General features: G+C 46.9%; 1 protein-coding gene across 1 annotated transcript in view; it reads right to left on the bottom strand.

The window, feature by feature from the left end:
• Window positions 1-16910, bottom strand: part of cdcp2 (CUB domain containing protein 2) — a 44004-nt gene extending 27094 nt beyond the window's left edge. Inside the window, exons 1-4 of the mRNA XM_072512905.1 lie at window positions 16756-16910; window positions 14069-14193; window positions 10701-10796; window positions 8260-8607 (exon numbers count right to left, since the gene is read on the bottom strand). Coding sequence (XP_072369006.1) covers window positions 8260-8607; window positions 10701-10796; window positions 14069-14193; window positions 16756-16910 — 724 coding nt within the window. The remainder of the gene's footprint in view (window positions 1-8259; window positions 8608-10700; window positions 10797-14068; window positions 14194-16755) is intronic.
• Between the last annotated feature and the right edge of the window lie 1009 nt (window positions 16911-17919).

The raw sequence follows: 17919 nt of genomic DNA on the forward strand, positions 1-17919 counted from the left end.
GCCAGGTCCAAAAACTCTAAATCGCAGGCCCGACCCTCAGACTCACAGGCCCGCAGATCCCGCAGTGTGGCAGCGTGTCTGCCGGCTCCGCCCCCCCCGGACGCGTCATCGGCCTCGTGTTGTCCGTGGGGGCAGCCATCATTCAGCCCGCATAGCGTGTGCGACTCACGGGGGCCACCATCTTGGCCATCCTCGCCCACGCGGCCCGCCACGTGCGATTCATGGGGGCCGCCTTCTTGGAGGACATCTTCCTCACCGCCCGACACGTGCGACCGACGGGGGCCCGCCATCTTGGCCGCCATCTGCAACGCCGACCGACACGTGCAACCAACGGGGGCAGCCATCTTGGAACCGCCCCAGCACATCCGACCACGCTGGCTCCCCGCAACTCAGCGCGGTCACCCTTGACCAGTCGCGACCCAAACACCTCCGCAGCTCTATGATGACCGTCCGGGTAAGCAAACACGAAACGCCCTGCCTCTTCGACTCTGGGAGCACAGAGAGCTTCATTCATCCAGACATGGTAAGACGCTGCTCGCTGCCTATCTTCCTGCCGCATCAAACCATCTCCCTCGCCTCCGGGTCGCACTCGGTGCAGGTCCGGGGTGCACTACCGCAACCCTCGCAATACAGGGCGCCGAGTAAGCCAATTTTAAATTAAATGTACTCCCCAACCTCTGCGCTTCTCATCTATTGGGACTGGATTTCCAATGTAACCTCAGGAGCCTAACCCTGAAATTCGGCGGGCCCCTCCCCCCACTCACCGTATGTAGCCTCGCGACTCTAAAGGTCGACCCTCCCCCGCTCTTCGCAAATCTCACCGCCGACTGCAAACCAGTCGCCACCAGAAGCAGGCGGTACAGCATCCAGGATAGGACTATTATCAGTTCCGAGGTCCAGCGACTCTTGCGGGAGGGAATCATCGAGGCCAGTAATAGCCCCTGGAGAGCCCAGGTGGTGGTCGTCGGGACAGGGGAGAAGAACCGGATGGTTGTGGATTACAGCCAAACCATAAACCGGTACACGCACCTCGATGCGTACCCCCTTCCCCGGATCGCAGACATGGTTAATCAGATCGCGCACTACTGGGTGTTCTCCATGGTGGATCTGAAGCCTGCGTACCACCAGCTCCCAATGGCTTTTGAGGCAGACGGCCGTTTCTTCCACTTCCTCTGGGTCCCCTTTGGCGTGACGAACGGGGTCTCGGTCTTCCAAAGGACAATGGACCGAATGATGGACCAGTACGGGCTGCGGGCCACATTTCCGTACTTGGACAATGTCACCATCTGCGGCCATGATCAGCAGGACCACGATGCCAACCTCCAGAGATTTCTCCAAACCGCCCGACCCCTTAACCTCACTTACAACAAGGAGAAATGCGTTTTCCGCACAACCAGACTAGCCATCCTTGGCTACGTCGTGGAAAACAGGGTTTTAGGACCCGACCCCGACCGGATGCGCCCCCTTCTGCAACACCCCTTCCCCACTGCCCCAAGGCCCTGAAAAGGTGCCTCGGGTTCTTTTCATATTCCGCCCAGTGGGTCCCCAACTTTGCGGACAAAGCCTGCCCACTAATCAAGGCCACCGTTTTCCCACTGGCGGCTGGCCTTCAGCTGCATCAAGGCAGACATCGCCAAAGCTGCAATGCGCGTGGTGGACGAGTCTGTCCCCTTCCAGGTGGAGAGCGATGCGTCAGAGGTCGCCCTCGCCGCTACCCTCAATCAGGCGGGCTGGCCAGTAGCGTTTTTTTCACAAACCCTCACCACCTCCGAAATTCGACACTCCTCAGTCGAAAAAGAAGCCCAAGCCATCGTGGAAGCCGTGCGGCACTGGAGGCACTACCTCGCTGGTAGGAGGTTTATCCTCATCACCGACCAATGATCGGAGCCTTCATGTTCGATAATACGCTGCGGAGCAAGATCAAGAATGATAAGATCTTGAGGTGGAGGATCGAACTCTCCACCTATAATTACGATACAGTATATCGTCCTGGGAAGCTCAAAGAATCCCCAGATGCCCTGTCCCGCGGCACATGCGCCAGCGCGCAAGATGACCGACTACGTGCTATCCACGATGACCTCTGCCACCCGGGGGTCACCCGGCTTCTCCACTACATCAAGGCACGCAAACTGCCCTACTCCACTGAGGAGGTCGGAGCCATGACCAGGGACAGCCAAATCTGTGCGGAGTGTAAGCCGCACTTCTATACTTCTATCGACCGGATAAGGCCCACCTGGTAAAGGCATTCCGGCCCTTTGAGCGCCTCAGTATTGATTTCAAAGGGCCCCTCCCCTCCAACAACCGCAACACATATTTCCTCAACTCCATCGACGAGTTCTCCTGCTTCCCTTTTGCAATCCCTTGCCCCGACATGACCGCGGCCACCGTCATTAAAGCCCTACATAGTGTCCTCACCCTGTTTGCTTCCCGGTGTACGTTCACAGTCACCGGGGCTCGTCGTTCATGAGCGACGAACTGCGTCAGTACCTGCTTAATAAGGGCATCGCCTCGAGCAGGACTACCAGTTATAACCCCAGGGGAAACGGGCAGGTGGAGAGAGAGAACGCGATGGTCTGGAAGAACAAAGAACAAAGAAAAGTACAGCACAGGAACAGGCCCTTCGGCCCATCAAGCCCATGCCAACCATGCTGCCCGACTAAACTACAATCTTCTACACTTCCTGGGTCCGTAACCCTCTATTCCCATCCTATTCATGAATTTGTCACGATGCCCCTTAAATGTCACTATCGTCCCTGCTTCCACCACCTCCTCCGGCAACGGGTTCCAAGCACCCACTACCTTCTGTGTCAACAACTTGCCTCGTACATCTACTCTAAACCTTGCCCCTCGCACCTTAAACCTATGCCCCCTAGTAATTGACCACTCTACCCTGGGGAAAAGCCTCTGACTACCCACTCTGTCTATGCCCCTCATGATTTTGTAGACCTCTATCAGGTCGCCCCTCAACCTCTGTCGTTCCCGTGAGAACAAACAGAGTTTATTCAACCGCTCCTCATAGCTAATGCCCTCCATACCAGGCAACATCCTGATAAATATCTTCTGCACCCTCTCTAAAGCCTTCACATCCTTCTGGTAGTGTGGCGACCAGAATTGAACACTATACTCCAAGTGTGGCCTAACTAAGGTTCTATTCAGCTGCAACATGACTTGCCAATTCTTATACTCAATGCCTGCAGCACTGGGTTCTGGGGATAGGGTGGAAGTGTGGGCTTGGATAGGGTGCTCTTTCCAAGAGCTGGTGCAGACTTGATGGGCCAAATGGCCTCCACCCTATCCCCATAACCCAGTAACCCCACCCAACACTAAGGACAATTTTGGACACTAAGGGCAATTTATCATGGCCAGTCCACCTAACCTGCACATTTTTGGACTGTGGGAGGAAACCGGAGCACCCGGAGGCAACCCACGCAGAGGATGTGCAGACTCCGCACAGACAGTGACCCAAGCCGGAATCGAATCTGGGACCCTGGAGCTGTGAAGCAATTGTGTTATCCACAATGCTACCGTGCTGCCCTACCATGTACCAGTCTACCATGAGGGACCTTGTCAAAGGCCTTACTGAAGTCCATATAGACAACATCCACTGCCCTACCTGCATCAATCATCTTTGTGACCTCTTCGAAAAACTCTATCAAGTTAGTGAGACAAACAAAGAACAAAGAAATGTACAGCACAGGAACAGGCCCTTCGGCCCTCCAAGCCCGTGCCGACCATGCTGCCCGACTAAACTACAATCTTCAACACTTCCTGGGTCCGTATCCCTCTATTCCCATCCTATTCATGCATTTGTCAAGATGCCCCTTAAATGTCACTATCGTCCCTGCTTCCACCACCTCCTCCGGTAGCGAGTTCCAGGCACCCACTACCCTCTGTGTAAAAAACTTGCCTCGTACATCTACTCTAAACCTTGCCCCTCTCACCTTAAACCTATGCCCCCTAGTAATTGACCCCTCTACCCTGGGGAAAAGCCTCTGACTATCCACTCTGTCTATGCCCCTCATAATTTTGTATACCTCTATCAGGTCTCCCCTCAACCTCCTTCGTTCCAGTGAGAACAAACCGAGTTTATTCAACCGCTCCTCATAGCTAATGCCCTCCATACCAGGCAACGTTCTGCTAAATCTCTTCTGCACCCTCTCTAAAGCCTCCACATCCTTCTGGTAGTGTGGCGACCAGAATTGAACACTATACTCCAAGTGTGGCCTAACTAAGGTTCTATACAGCTGCAACATGACTTGCCAATTCTTATACTCAATGCCCTGGCCAATGAAGGCAAGCATGCCGTATGCCTTCTTGACTACCTTCTCCACCTGTGTTGCCCCTTTCAATGACCTGTGGACCTGTACTCCTAGATCTCTTTGACTTTCAATACTCTTGAGGGTTTAACCATTCACTGTATATTCCCTACCTGCATTAGACCTTCCAAAATGCATTACCTCACATTTGTCCGGATTAAACTCCATCTGCCATCTCTCCGCCCAAGTCTCCAAACAATCTAAATCCTGCTGTATCCTCCGACAGTCCTCATCGCTATCCGCAATTCCACCAACCTTTGTGTCGTCTGCAAACTTACTAATCAGACCAGTTACATTTTCCTCCAAATCATTTATATATACTACAAAGAGCAAAGATCCCAGCACTGATCCCTGTGGAACACCATTGGTCACAGCCCTCCAATTAGAAAAGCATCCTTCCATTGCTACTCTCTGCCTTCTATGGCCTAGCCAGTTCTGTATCCACCTTGCCAGCTCACCCCTGATCCCGTGTGACTTCACCTTTTGTACTAGTCTACCATGAGGGACCTTGTCAAAGGCCTTACTGAAGTCCATATAGACAACATCCACTGCCCTACCTGCATCAATCATCTTAGTGACCTCCTCGAAAAACTCTATCAAGTTAGTGAGACACGACCTTCCCTTCACAAAACCGTGCTGCCTCTCACTAATACGTCCATTTGCTTCCAAATGGGAGTAGATCCTGTCTCGAAGAATTCTCTCCAGTAATTTCCCTACCACTGAAGTAAGGCTCACCGGCCTGTAGTTCCCGGGATTATCCTTGCTACCCTTCTTAAACAGAGGAACAACATTGGCTATTCTCCAGTCCTCCGGGACATCCCCTGAAGACAGCGAGGATCCAAAGATTTCTGTCAAGGCCTCAGCAATTTCCTCTCCAGCCTCCTTCAGTATTCTGGGGTAGATCCCATCAGGCCCTGGGGACTTATCTACCTTAATATTTTTTAAGACACCCAACACCTCGTCTTTTTGGATCTCAATGTGACCCAGGCTATCTACACACCCTTCTCCAGACTCAACATCTACCAATTTCTTCTCTTTGGTGAATACTGATGCAAAGTATTCATTTAGTACCTCGCCCATTTCCTCTGGCTCCACACATAGATTCCCTTACCTATCCTTCAGTGGGCCAACCCGTTCCCTGGCTACCCTCTTGCTTTTTATGTACGTGTAAAAAGCCTTGGGATTTTCCTTAACCCTATTTGCCAATGACTTTTCATGACCCCTTCTAGCCCTCCTGACTCCTTGCTTAAGTTCCTTCCTACTTTCCTTATATTCCACGCAGGCTTCGTCTGTTCCCAGCCTTTTAGCCCTAACAAATGACTCCTTTTTCTTTTTGACGAGGCCTACAATATCTCTCGTCATCCAAGGTTCCCGAAAATTGCCGTATTTTTCCTTCTTCCTCACAGGAACATGCCGATCCTGAATTCCTTCCAACTGCCACTTGAAAGCCTCCCACATGTCAGATGTTGATTTGCCCTCAAACATCCGCCCCCAATCTATGTTCTTCAGTTCCCGCCTAATATTGTTATAATTAGCCTTCCCCCAATTTAGCACATTCATCCTAGGACCACTCTTATCCTTGTCCACCAGTACTTTAAAACATACTGAATTGTGGTCACTGTTACCGAAATGCTCCCCTACTGAAACATCTACCACCTGGCCGGGCTCATTCCCCAATACCAGGTCCAGTACCACCCCTTCCCTAGTTGGACTGTCTACATATTGTTTTAAGAAGCCCTCCTGGATGCTCCTTACAAACTCCGCCCCGTCTAAGCCCCTGGCACTAAGTGAGTCCCAGTCAATATTGGGGAAGTTGAAGTCTCCCATCACCACAACCCTGTTGTTTTTACTCTTTTTCAAAATCTGTCAACCTATCTGCTCCTCTATCTCCCGCTGGCTGTTGGGAGGCCTGTAGTAAACCCCCAACATTGTGACTGCACCCTTCTTATTCCTGATCTCGACCCATATAGCCTCACTGCCCTCTGAGGTGTCCTCCCGCAGTACAGCTGTGATATTCTCCCGAACCAGTAGCGCAACTCCGCCTCCCCTTTTACATCCCCCTCTATCCCGCCTGAAACATCTAAATCCTGGAAAGTTTAGCTGCCAATCCTGCCCTTCCCTCAACCAGGTCTCTGTAATGGCAACAACATCATAGTTCCAAGTACTAATCCAAGCTCTAAGTTCATCTGCCTTACCCGTAATACTTCTTGCATTAAAACATATGCACTTCAGGCCACCAGACCCGCTGTGTTCAGCAACTTCTCCCTGTCTGCTCTGCCTCAGAGCCACACTGTCCCTATTCCCTAGTTCTCCCTCAATGCTCTCACCTTCTGACCTATTGCTCCCGTGCCCAAGGGTGCAGTCACAATGTTGGGGGTTTACTACAGGCCTCCCAACAGCCAGCGGGAGATAGAGGAGCAGATAGATACAAACTCACCTTCACAAAACCATGCTGCCTCTCACTAATACGGCCATTTGCTTCCAAATGGGAGTAGATCCTGTCTCGAAGAATTCTCTCCAGTAATTTCCCTACCACTGACGTAAGGCTCATTCCCCAATACCAGGTCCAGTACAGCCCCTTCCCTAATTGGACTGTCTACATATTGTTTTAAGAAGCCCTCCTGGATGCTCCTTACAAACTCTGCCCCGTCTAAGCCCCTGGCACTCAGTAAGTCCCAGTCAATATTGGGGAAGTTGAAGTCTCCCATCATAACAACCCTGTTGTTTTTCTCTTTTCCAAAATCTGTCTACCTATCTGCTCCTCTATCTCCCACTGGCTGTTGGGAGGCCTGTAGTAAATCCCCAACATTGTGACTGCACCCTTCTTATTCCTGATCTCTACCCATATAGCCTCACTGCCCTCTGAGGTGTCCACCCGTAATACAGCTGTGATGTTCTCCCTAACCAGAATCCCTTTTATAGCCCCCTCTATCCCGCCTGAAATATCTAAATCCTGGAACGTTTAGCTGCCAATCCTGTCCTTCCCTCAACCAGGTCTCTGTAACAACATCATAGTTCCAAGTACTAATCCAAGCTCTAAGTTCATCTGCCTTACCCGTACTACTTCCTGCATTAAAACATATGCACTTCAGGCCACCAGACCCGCTGTGTTCAGCAACTTCGCCCTGTCTGTTCTGCCTCAGAGCCATACTGGCCCTATTCCCTAGTTCTCCCTCAATGCTTTCACCTTCTGACCTATTGCTCCAGACCTTGTTCCCCCACCATGTAAAATTGCAGATAGATCGGGGGCAGGCAGGTGGGTAGTGGAAAGGTCACCCAGGGAATTTTACAAGCACCCCTTGCCTGCAAACCCAATGGCAGAGGACTGTAAAATTCTGTCCAAAGAGGGGGAAAGAAAGATGCGGTTAAGGGAGAAATCAGATGCAGAAAGAAAAATTAAGAAAAAAATGTATGTGTAAAACTTTGATATTTTAAAAATCTCTGATAATAATTCACAATTTGCAAAAATGTGCCTCTACACTTTTCATCGTTCAATTTATGGCAAGGGGGGTTGACTGTTAATCATCAGCAACATTTATCATATTCTTAAATTAAATACATGTCTTAATTTTATATATCCAGTTCAATGGGCAAATTCATTAATTTCATTAAACTCATGGAGAGGTTAACAAAGAAATGTTGTTTTCCTGAAGGTAATGGTGGCACAAATTGACCAGTAACTTGTGACAATTTGTAGTTATGAGTTAACTTTTCCTCACTGCAAGTTGTTGGATGATTTACACATTAATAATGGTATGCATCATTCAGACTCTTTTACTTATTTAATAAATTCTGGGCTATTATTGCCCCAGTGCTTTTGGTTAAAACACCACCCAGCAGAATCAGAATTCAAACTGTGTCAAAATCAGTAATTGTTCGCTAATTGGGTGTTTGATTAAATCTAAAAAATAAACTTTGTAAGTGAGAAACAACTTGATCAAACCTTTGCTGTATGAAGCAGAAAATCCACGGCTGACCACGTGCTTATCTGAGCGGAAAATGATTGTCATCACATGCCAGGAAGAGGTGAAGCGAGGAGGAAAGACTTGCCCACAAAATTTGCCCAGGAGATTTCCCTCATCCTCAGGCACTCCATTATAGATTTTGACATAATCATATTCACAGTAAGTGTGAAATTCAAGGTCAAAGTGGTGGAAGGTGAGCAGAATAGAGGAGCCCTCTGTAACAACAATGAGCCATGTACATTCAGTATCATATGGATAATATCCTGGGAAGTTCGGGCTGGAAAGATTCCCATTTGTTGCAGATAGGATGCCGCCACATTTAACCCCTAATAAGAAAAAAAGCAAAGACTGTAATTCTTCTACATAACAGCTGCTTTAATACTTAAAGGATGTTAATGATTTTACATAGAAAATGGCCAGAAGCTCATAACATTTCAGTGGACAATGTAGCACCCAGTATGATACTGAACTATTTGGAATGGTTGCAGGATGCATGCCTTGTCTGTGCCGAGCTAGTCGATCTCAATTAGGAGATTGTTACCTTTCTTACAAGGGAAGGGAAGAAAGAATTGCACTTATAAATCACCTCTCATGACCTCAGGATGTCTCAAAGCATTTCACAGACAATAAAGTACCTTTGAAGTATAGTTTCAGTTTTAATTTTCGGGAAGACAGCAGAAATGTGGGCGAGGTCCCACAAACAGCAGTAGGATTAATAAGCAGATAATCTGCTTTCAAAAGAATCATAGAAAGGCAACAGCACAGAGGAAGGCCGTTCAGCTCATCATGTCCATGCTGACTCTCAGTAAGAGCCTCTCAGCAAGCCCCATTCCCCTGCTTTTACCCTCTAGCTTCCAAATATTTTCTTTTCAGATAATTTCTTATTGAAAGCCTCCAACACACTCCCAGGCAATACATTCCAGATCTCAACAACTCACTGCGTTTGAAAAAAAAGGTTTTTCCTCATGTCATGTCTGGTTCTTTTGTTAATCACCTTGAATTGGTGTTTTGTTTTTGACCTTTCTGACAATTGGAACAACAACTCTTTTTGGACACCTCTATCAAATCTTAGCTCAACATTCATCAAAGTCATAGAACCCCAACAGTGCAGAAGGAGGCTATTCGGCCAATCAACTCTGCACCTACCCTCTCAAAGAACACGCTGCACCATGCCCCCCCCCCTTCCCCTGTCCCCGTAACCCCAGTTAACCTTCACATCTTTAGACACTAAGGGGCAATTTAGCATGACCAATCCACCTAATCTGCACATCTTCGGACTGTGGGCGGAAACTGGAGCACCCAGAGGAAACCCAAGCAGACACAAGGAGAATGTGCAAACTCCACAGTCTCCCAAGGCCAGAATTGAACCAGGGTTCCTGGCGCTGTGAGGCAGCAATGCTAACTACTGTGGCACCGTGCTGCCCATACACTTCTAAGAGAACAGCCCCGGCTTCATCCACCTATCCATCTAACTGAAGACCCTCATCCCCAGAACCATTCCAATAAATCCTTTCTGCACCCTCTCCACTGCTTTCACATCCTTCCCAAATGGTGGTTCATAAAATTAGACACAAAACGGAGGATGAAACAAGGCTTTATAAAAGTTCAGTATAACTGCCTTGCTTTGATAATCTATGCCTTTACTTAGAAAGTCCAGGATCCCACATGCATTATGAACTACTTTCTCATCCTGCTCTGCCACCTCCAGCAAATTGTCTATATATATCCTCAGGCACCCCTGCTTCTGCACTCCCTTTAGCTTTAATATTGCCTTTCCTCATTCTTCCCACCACACTTTCCAACATTAAATTCTATCTGCTTTGTATCAACCCATTCCACCAGCCTATGCCCTTTGAAGTCTGATTTGCATTCAGTACTGTCCACTGACCCAATAACGATACAAGGTGTAAACAGGATTTGGCTCGGCTCTGATTACTGTCATAATCAAATAACTCAACAATACGACTGTCTAGACTCTAGAGAATGTTCTCATGGGTGTATTACAGAATTCCTATAACATGTAGGCAGTAAGGAAGGAATACAGAAAACTAGGGGTGGGGTGCAGAGGGAGAGGAGAAAATTGAACATGTTGCAGAGGTGATCTTCAGCACTGAATTTTCATTTTCCCTTAAATTGAAGGTTTTCAACCCTAACCACAATTTCACCCTGTGAACAAACACAATTTTGGCACAGTTAGCTGCCATTGTACAATGCAAAGTCTGCATTCTCTCAAATTAGCATTTTTGTTTCTACTGGCCCTGAGTTCACTGGAAATCAGCTTAGCATTGTTCACATTTGTACTTTTCAAGATTGAAGGTAATTTCCTACAAATAAAGGAAAGAAAGAGAGTATATTATCCATTTAAACCCATGCAATATATATGTATCAGCTAAAAACAGACAGACGATGAATGCATTACCTTGTCTGGCTGCGACTCTGTAGACAATCCACATTAGCAACACACTCACAGCAACTCGCACTACACTCATTTGCATTGCTGAACGTATAAAGAAAACTAGAAACCAGATCGGAAAGGCAAAATTATATAATTCTTAACAGCAACATATGAAGTAATACACAATGGTTGTAGAATTAATAGTGGCATTAATAATTCAATGGTAGCCTGTATTAGTAACTTGATCCATCTCTGGTTCCTTTCAGTAAATATTAATGAGCTGGATCCAGTGTCCACCTCCTCTACATTGCACTGTACAACTTGTTGGACAATCTCTGGAACAATGATGTATATATTTAATTTACTCAAGTCATAAATATTTTCTTGCAAATTTTGGAATGATCCCAGTTTCATTAATTACTTTATGGAAACGTTACAATTTAACATTAAAAATTGATTTGTTTAACCGATCCTGGACCAGTTAAAAACCTGTAAGTTCAAAAGGGCAAAAGGTCCCAAATTAAAATTTTCAAAGCTCAGAGGCTCCTAGGGAATTGGAAACCCAAGAACATCAGGTCCATGAGCAACTCCCCCCCAACCTCCTGACTACTCTTGGTGTTCCTTTTAACTTGTGTTCTTTGTTTGTTTTGAATAGTAATCTTTGAAAATATTTGCAAAATTCAATTCAATTTTCTCCTCTTAAGGCAACGACCACACCTTATTGGTCTAGGTAACCCTGGAAAATATTTGTGTGTAGGTATTGAAGAAAAAATATGATATGGCACAGCTATGAGGATCTTCATGATTGAACAGCTTGCTGACGCTCAAGATCTAAGCTCATGCACACATAATAGCTACTTAGCCATGGTACGAGTAGACAACTGGTGCCTATGGAGCATGTATCCTAGCAAGACTTGGCATGTTCAGGAGAGGAGGGGAGAAAATGCACACGGGAAAGATTTAAAAAGGAGTGTGGACCATCTGATTAGAAGAGCTCTTTTAATGATTTCACCATTTTAAAGGTCAATGTTATTCTGAGTGTAAAGGAATGGGGGAGTTTTAATCCCAGAGTTAGGGCAGCACGGTAGCATAGTGGTTAGCACAATTGCTTCACAGCTCCAGGGTCCCAGGTTCGATTCCTGACTTGGGTCACTGTCTGTGCGGAGTCTGCACGTTCTCCCCGTGTGTGCGTGGGTTTCCTCCGGGTGCTCCGGTTTCCTCCCACAGTCCAAAGATGTGCAGGTTAGGTGGATTGGACATGGTAAATTGCCCTTAGTGTCCAAAATTGGGGTTACTGGGTTATGGGGATAGGATGAAGGTGTGGGCTTGGGTAGGGTGCTCTTTCCAAGGGCCGGTGCAGACTCGATGGGCCGAATGGCCTCCTTCTGCACTGCAAAATTCTATGAGTTGTAACTGAAAGGAAGTCTTCTAGCTCTCTAATCTTAGCAGGCGATACTTCACTGTTGTGAACAGGAATATGTTCATGTGCAGGATTTACGACACTCCATTACAATCTCTGTAGAATAGTGGAACACGGTACTTTCAAACCAAGGTGAAAGACAATATGATGTCCATTATATCGCTGAGCCTATTTAAATGAGTCTTTAAACTCCCCTTTGCACCGACTGAGTGCCAAGGGGCACTGCCTGGGTGTGACCCTGGCACAGCCAAGGTGCCAGGTTGGCACTGCCTGGATGTCAAGAGGCACAGTCAGGGTGCCAGAGGGCACTGCAAAGTCGCGGGCCCTGAGACAGAGCATGGCCATGAAGGGGGGGGAGGGGCATGAAGGGGAACACATGAAGGGGCATGAAGGGGGGGGGCTGAAGGTGGGGATGGAGCTGGGAAGGGGTGGGGCCTGAAGCAGGATGTCAGTCACTTGGGAGTGCTGGTACCAGTGATCGGGAGGGTGAGTAATGCCTGCAAGTGGCAGGATGGTTCTCTGCTGATAAGTAAGAATGGGGGGGGGGGGCTGTAGGTTCATCTTAGATTGGGGTGCCCTTTAAAAATTGTGCCCTAATCTCTGAGGAGTTGGTTATTTTGAAAATATTTTTATTCAAGTTTTAATAGGTTAACATCTTAAATACATAACAAAGCAAAAGACAACACAAACCCCAACCCCACCACCACCCCCTAATAACCTAAAACAAACCCCATCCTTTAAACCCCTCCCCTTTGTCAGCTGACAGTAATCAGTGTCATGCTATGCATACATGCAACCAATGAACACTCAGAATAGGACACAACCAATGGGCAGTCAGGACACTCAGAGGTGGCATCACTACAAGGGGGCATGACATAACACTATAAAAGGGATGAGGCACTCACACCCTGCCTCTTTCCACAGACACACATCTAGAGAGTTAGACAGGGTTGATCAGCAGCATCACACCCCAGCACGTGGCTTAGAGCAAGCTGGTACAGTTAGACTGAGTTACTACAGTTAGATTAGCAAAGAATCAAACTCATTTGAGAACTGTGTTAATAGTTCAATAAACACGTTGAACTCATTTCAGAGTCTGGAGCATCCTTTAGTTAAGACTGCATCAAGTAGCAGCCTGTGTTACTCGAAGCAGCATAACACAACAACCAGCTCTTTAAAATGTGATACAAACAAATCCCATCTCTTGTGGAACCCCTCACTCAGCCCCCTTCAAGACAAATTTGACCTTCTCCAAATAGGAGAAGATGTGTGTGAATATTGCGGGGTGGGCTCGCAAACCATGATCATATGTTTTGGTCCTGTCCAAAGCTGGAGGATCACTGGAAGGAGGTGTTTAGGGTAATCTCTAAAGTGGTGCTCATGAAACTGGACCCGGGTCCTCGGGAGGCCATATTCGGGGTGTTGAACCAGCCGAGGTTGGAAACGGGTGCGGAGGCAGACGTTGTAGCCTTCGCCTCGTTGATCGGCTGTAGGCGGATCAGAGGATCAGACTGACCCCTGTCAGGAAGCCTGTTCGGGGCTGTTGTCTTATGTGGTCGATGTCTGGGATTACGGTGGTCGTCCCGCTTCAGGCTAGGGGGCCACTCCTTCATGAGTTACACAGCGTCCACCCAGGGCAGACAAATATTAAGATGTTGGCATGTAGCTATGTCTTGTGGCCAGGAATAGACAAGGCCATTGAAGAGCTCGTACAACAGTGCCACCCTTGCCAAATGCAGCAATCTTTGCCACCTTCCCCGTCACTTAATTCTTGAGAATGGCGAGGTTGCCCATGGACCAGGGTCCATATTGATTATGCAAGCCCATTTTTGGGCAAGACAGTTTTGGTGCTGGTAGATGCCCACCTGAAGTGATTATCGGTCCAGGAGATGGGGACCACTACATTGGTGGTTATGATCGAGGCTTTGCACCGTGTGTTTGCCATTCATGGCCTACCCGAGGCAATACTTACGGACAATGGCATCCCCTTTTACCAACGATGATTTCCAGCTTTTTATGAGACCAAATGGCATATGACACATGAGAATAGCCTCCATCATCCAGCAGCAAACAGTCTGGCTGAGCAGGCCGTTCAAACTTTCAAGAATGCAATGCAAAGCAGCCAGATAAACTATTTCGCCAGAGGTTGGCTAATTGTTGCTGTTGTGGGCAACTCAACCCCTCCTTCAACCACAGGGGTCATACCAGCTGGGTTGCTCATGGGCTGTCAGTTGAGAACCTGATCGGGTCTTGTCTTTCCAAATCTGGCAGGGAGGGTGGAGGCACATCAGGCCTCCCAGAAGAGTCAGTGGTCAGAGCAGAGAGGGAACAGGTCATTCCGGGTGGGAGATCCAGTTTTGGGTTGTGGTTTGCAGTGGTTAGAAGGGCAGGTTATTGGCTGGTCGGGTTTTATGTGGTCGATGTTAGCAGGAAGTCTGTTAGGAAGCAAGTTGACCACCTGAGGAGTCGAGGGGTGGGGACCCCCAGCATGGAGTTAACGAGTTTTATGAGCACTATGAATACTCTTGTAAACTTGTTCCAGCTGAGGCAACCAGGCCCCACTTCTGTTCAATCAACTGCGTCTGTCGAGGGCAGTAGGGCTAGTTTGCTCAATCTGGAAGAGTTCGTGCCTGAGGCAGCATCGGCTATGGACCACCCAAAAGAGTGCCAAACCTATGGCTGGGCTTTGGAGGTCTGAGAGGACCCGGAGGGCTCCGGACTGATTGACTTTATGATGGACTCTCTTTCCTCAATTGTCCCATTAGGAAAGTGCATTACTTGTCTTAAGGGGGGGGGGGGGGGGGGGGGGGATGTGGCAGCATGGCCCCTTTAAGGGATGTTGGGGTGAGCTCCACTGACCACATGGCTGGCTCAAGACCAATCGCATGGGAGTGTGTGAACCCCGGCCAATGGGGAGTTTGTGTGGGGCCCTGGGAGTCGGACTCCAGGCAGTGAACCAGGTAACTGAAGAATAAAGACTTGTGTATAGTGTTCTGTGCCTGTTAACTATCTGCCCTATCTATCCCCAGCAAACCCCTCTTGTTTACTACTGGAAACCTCCAGTGTATGTCTCGAGCCACCACAATATGGAATGTCCACATAAATGATAACTCTCAGAGAACCTTTCAGCTATCCCCAGAAAATTGTGTCTCAGCTCATGCTGTTCAAAGGGCAGTCTGCAAGTGCAGGTGTTCAGTGATGTGGATACACAGTTAGATCCGCACTGTTTAGCTCCATTTGTTATCAAAATCTGGTAGGCAGTGGTATGTTCTGCTGCTTGACGGACGGAATTAGTGCACTAGAGAACATCTAGTTTGTGACGAGGTGAATGTTTATTGACTAACAATAACGTGGGTCACTTAACAATATGAAAACTACCACTAACTATTAAATCACTATGGCAGCACGGTGGCACAGTGGTTAGCACTGCTGCCTCACAGCACCGAGGTCCCAGGTTTGATCCCGGCTCTGGTCACTGGCCGTGTGGAATTTGCACATTCTCCCCATGTCTAAGTGAGTCTCACCCCCACAACCTAAAGATGTGCAGGGTAGGTGGATTGGCTATGCTAAATTGCCCCCTAATTGGAAAATATTTATTGGGTACTCTAAATTTATTTTTAAAAACTATTAAATCAGTATTATAAATTTATCTAAGAGCTACGCGACTATCCACTACGATGACTTTCTTGAGGCAACAGTGCCATGTAGTTGTTCTTTACTTCCACCTGCTGGTTGGAGGTCAGATCTGTTAATATTTACATAACTGCTTGTGCATATCATCACATCCCCTTTCCTTTGGAAATGAACAATATTTACATGCACTGTTAAAATTCAGTAATAACATTTCTTCTGCCTCCTTTTTTGAAATTTGAGCTTCTTCACGAGTTTCCAATTGGTTCGCTCCAGTGAAATATATGGTAAGGTGGTTCTGAGTTGTCGATTCATTAACAATTGTGAAGGTGATAAGCCATTACTGCTCTATAGCTAAGTAACGCGAGATAGGGATCTCCCCGAATGTCCATTGCTTTTTTGTGTAATAGCTTCACAATGTGAACACCTTTTTCAGCCTTCCCATTGCATTGTGGATAAAGAGAACTAGATGTGATGTGTCGAAAATCATAGCTCTGTGGGGATTCTGTCCATTCATGACTGCTAAAACATGGGCCATTGTTGTTCATGACAACTTCTGGTATGCCATGAGGAGCAAAAATAACCTTGGTATGTTTGATGACACACCTGGCTGACGAGTTGGCTAGTTGTACCACTTCTGGAAAGTTAGAGAAATGGTCGATCTCTAACAGGTATTTTTTTTCCTGCTTGATAGAAAAGAAGTTTTTCCCACTTTCTGCCATGGAATCATTATTTCGCCCAGTTGCATTGGTTCTTTTTGTTGCTTGTACTGAAATTTCTGACAAGTTGCACAGTTTTATATCATCATCTGAATGTCTTGATTTATGCCTGGCCAGTATACCGTGTCTCTAGATCGTCGTTTGCATTTTTCAATGCCTAAGTGCCCCATATGAATCTTCTGTAGAATCATAGATCTTAGAGATTGTGGTATGTCAATCCTGTTTTGCCTGAGCAAAAAACCATTGGCTGCACTTAGCTCTTTTCGAATGTTGTGATATTTGGAACAGGATCCTTTTGGCCACCCCTCACTTGAGATATTTTATGATCCTTTGAAGCACTTCATCCTTCTTGGTTTCTTCTTTGATCAACTTTGATTTTGCATTGGACACTGGAAGTGTTTCTGTCACAAGATTTACTTGTACTTGCACATCCTCATCCATGCATTGTTCTTCCACCATATCCATCGCTCATGAGAATGCATCAGCAACTACGATATGTTTTCCTGGAGTATAAATAAGATTAAAGTTGTACTTCTGGACTTTCCTCATCATTCTCTGTATTTGTGGTGACATTTCATTCAAGTTTTTTCTTATGATTGCTACTAGCGGTCTATGATCTGTTTCAAACAAGATTGTTGGTAGGCCATGAACATAATTGTGAAATTTTTATAAGCCATTGATCTGACCTAAACATTCTTCCTCTATCTGAGCATATCTACGCTCTGTGTCAATCATTGATCTTGAAGCATGTGCAATTGGAAGCCAATTTTCATCATTATCTTGCTGCAATAACACTGCTCCCAACTCATCTTTCAATGCATCAGTCAAAATTTTTGTCTTCCTTGTCGGGTCAAAAAATGTCAGCACTGGAGCTGTTGTCAGTGCTCCCTTTAGCATTCGCCGATCTTGCTCATGTCTTTCAGACCATTGGAAAATAAATCCTTTTTGATTATTTCCCACAAGCATGTTGTTTTTGCTCATAAATTAGGAATGAATTTACCTACAACATTTATCATACCTAGCATCCTGAGAACTCCTTTTTTGTCTGTTGGACATGACATGTTTACTGTCACCTTTATCTTCTCTTGGTCTGGTTGTACACCTCGAGCAGACAGCTTGGGCTGGATTCTCTGCCGGCGGGATGCTCCGTTTTTACGGCAGCCTGGAGGTACTCGCCTTGGATCATGTATGACAGGTTGCGCATTCTCTTTCAGTTGGATCCGATAAGGAATGGCAAAACTCTGAATTCTTGAAATATTTCTGGAAACGCTTTAATGATTGAATCCCTGATGCACTGTGTGTGGTTAAAGCACAGTCAGCACTGTATACTCTTTTTACCAATTCAAGTGCTTCACAGGCTTCCACACCTAGTAGTGATTCATGACCTGCTTCCACAATCAAAAATTTTACTTTATGAATCCTATCCTTTACTTTGCATTTAGTTTACATGTGCCTAGAGTGTTGATTGGTTTAC

This window comes from Scyliorhinus torazame, chromosome 7 (genome assembly GCF_047496885.1).
Source record: "Scyliorhinus torazame isolate Kashiwa2021f chromosome 7, sScyTor2.1, whole genome shotgun sequence".
NCBI lineage: Eukaryota > Metazoa > Chordata > Chondrichthyes > Carcharhiniformes > Scyliorhinidae > Scyliorhinus > Scyliorhinus torazame.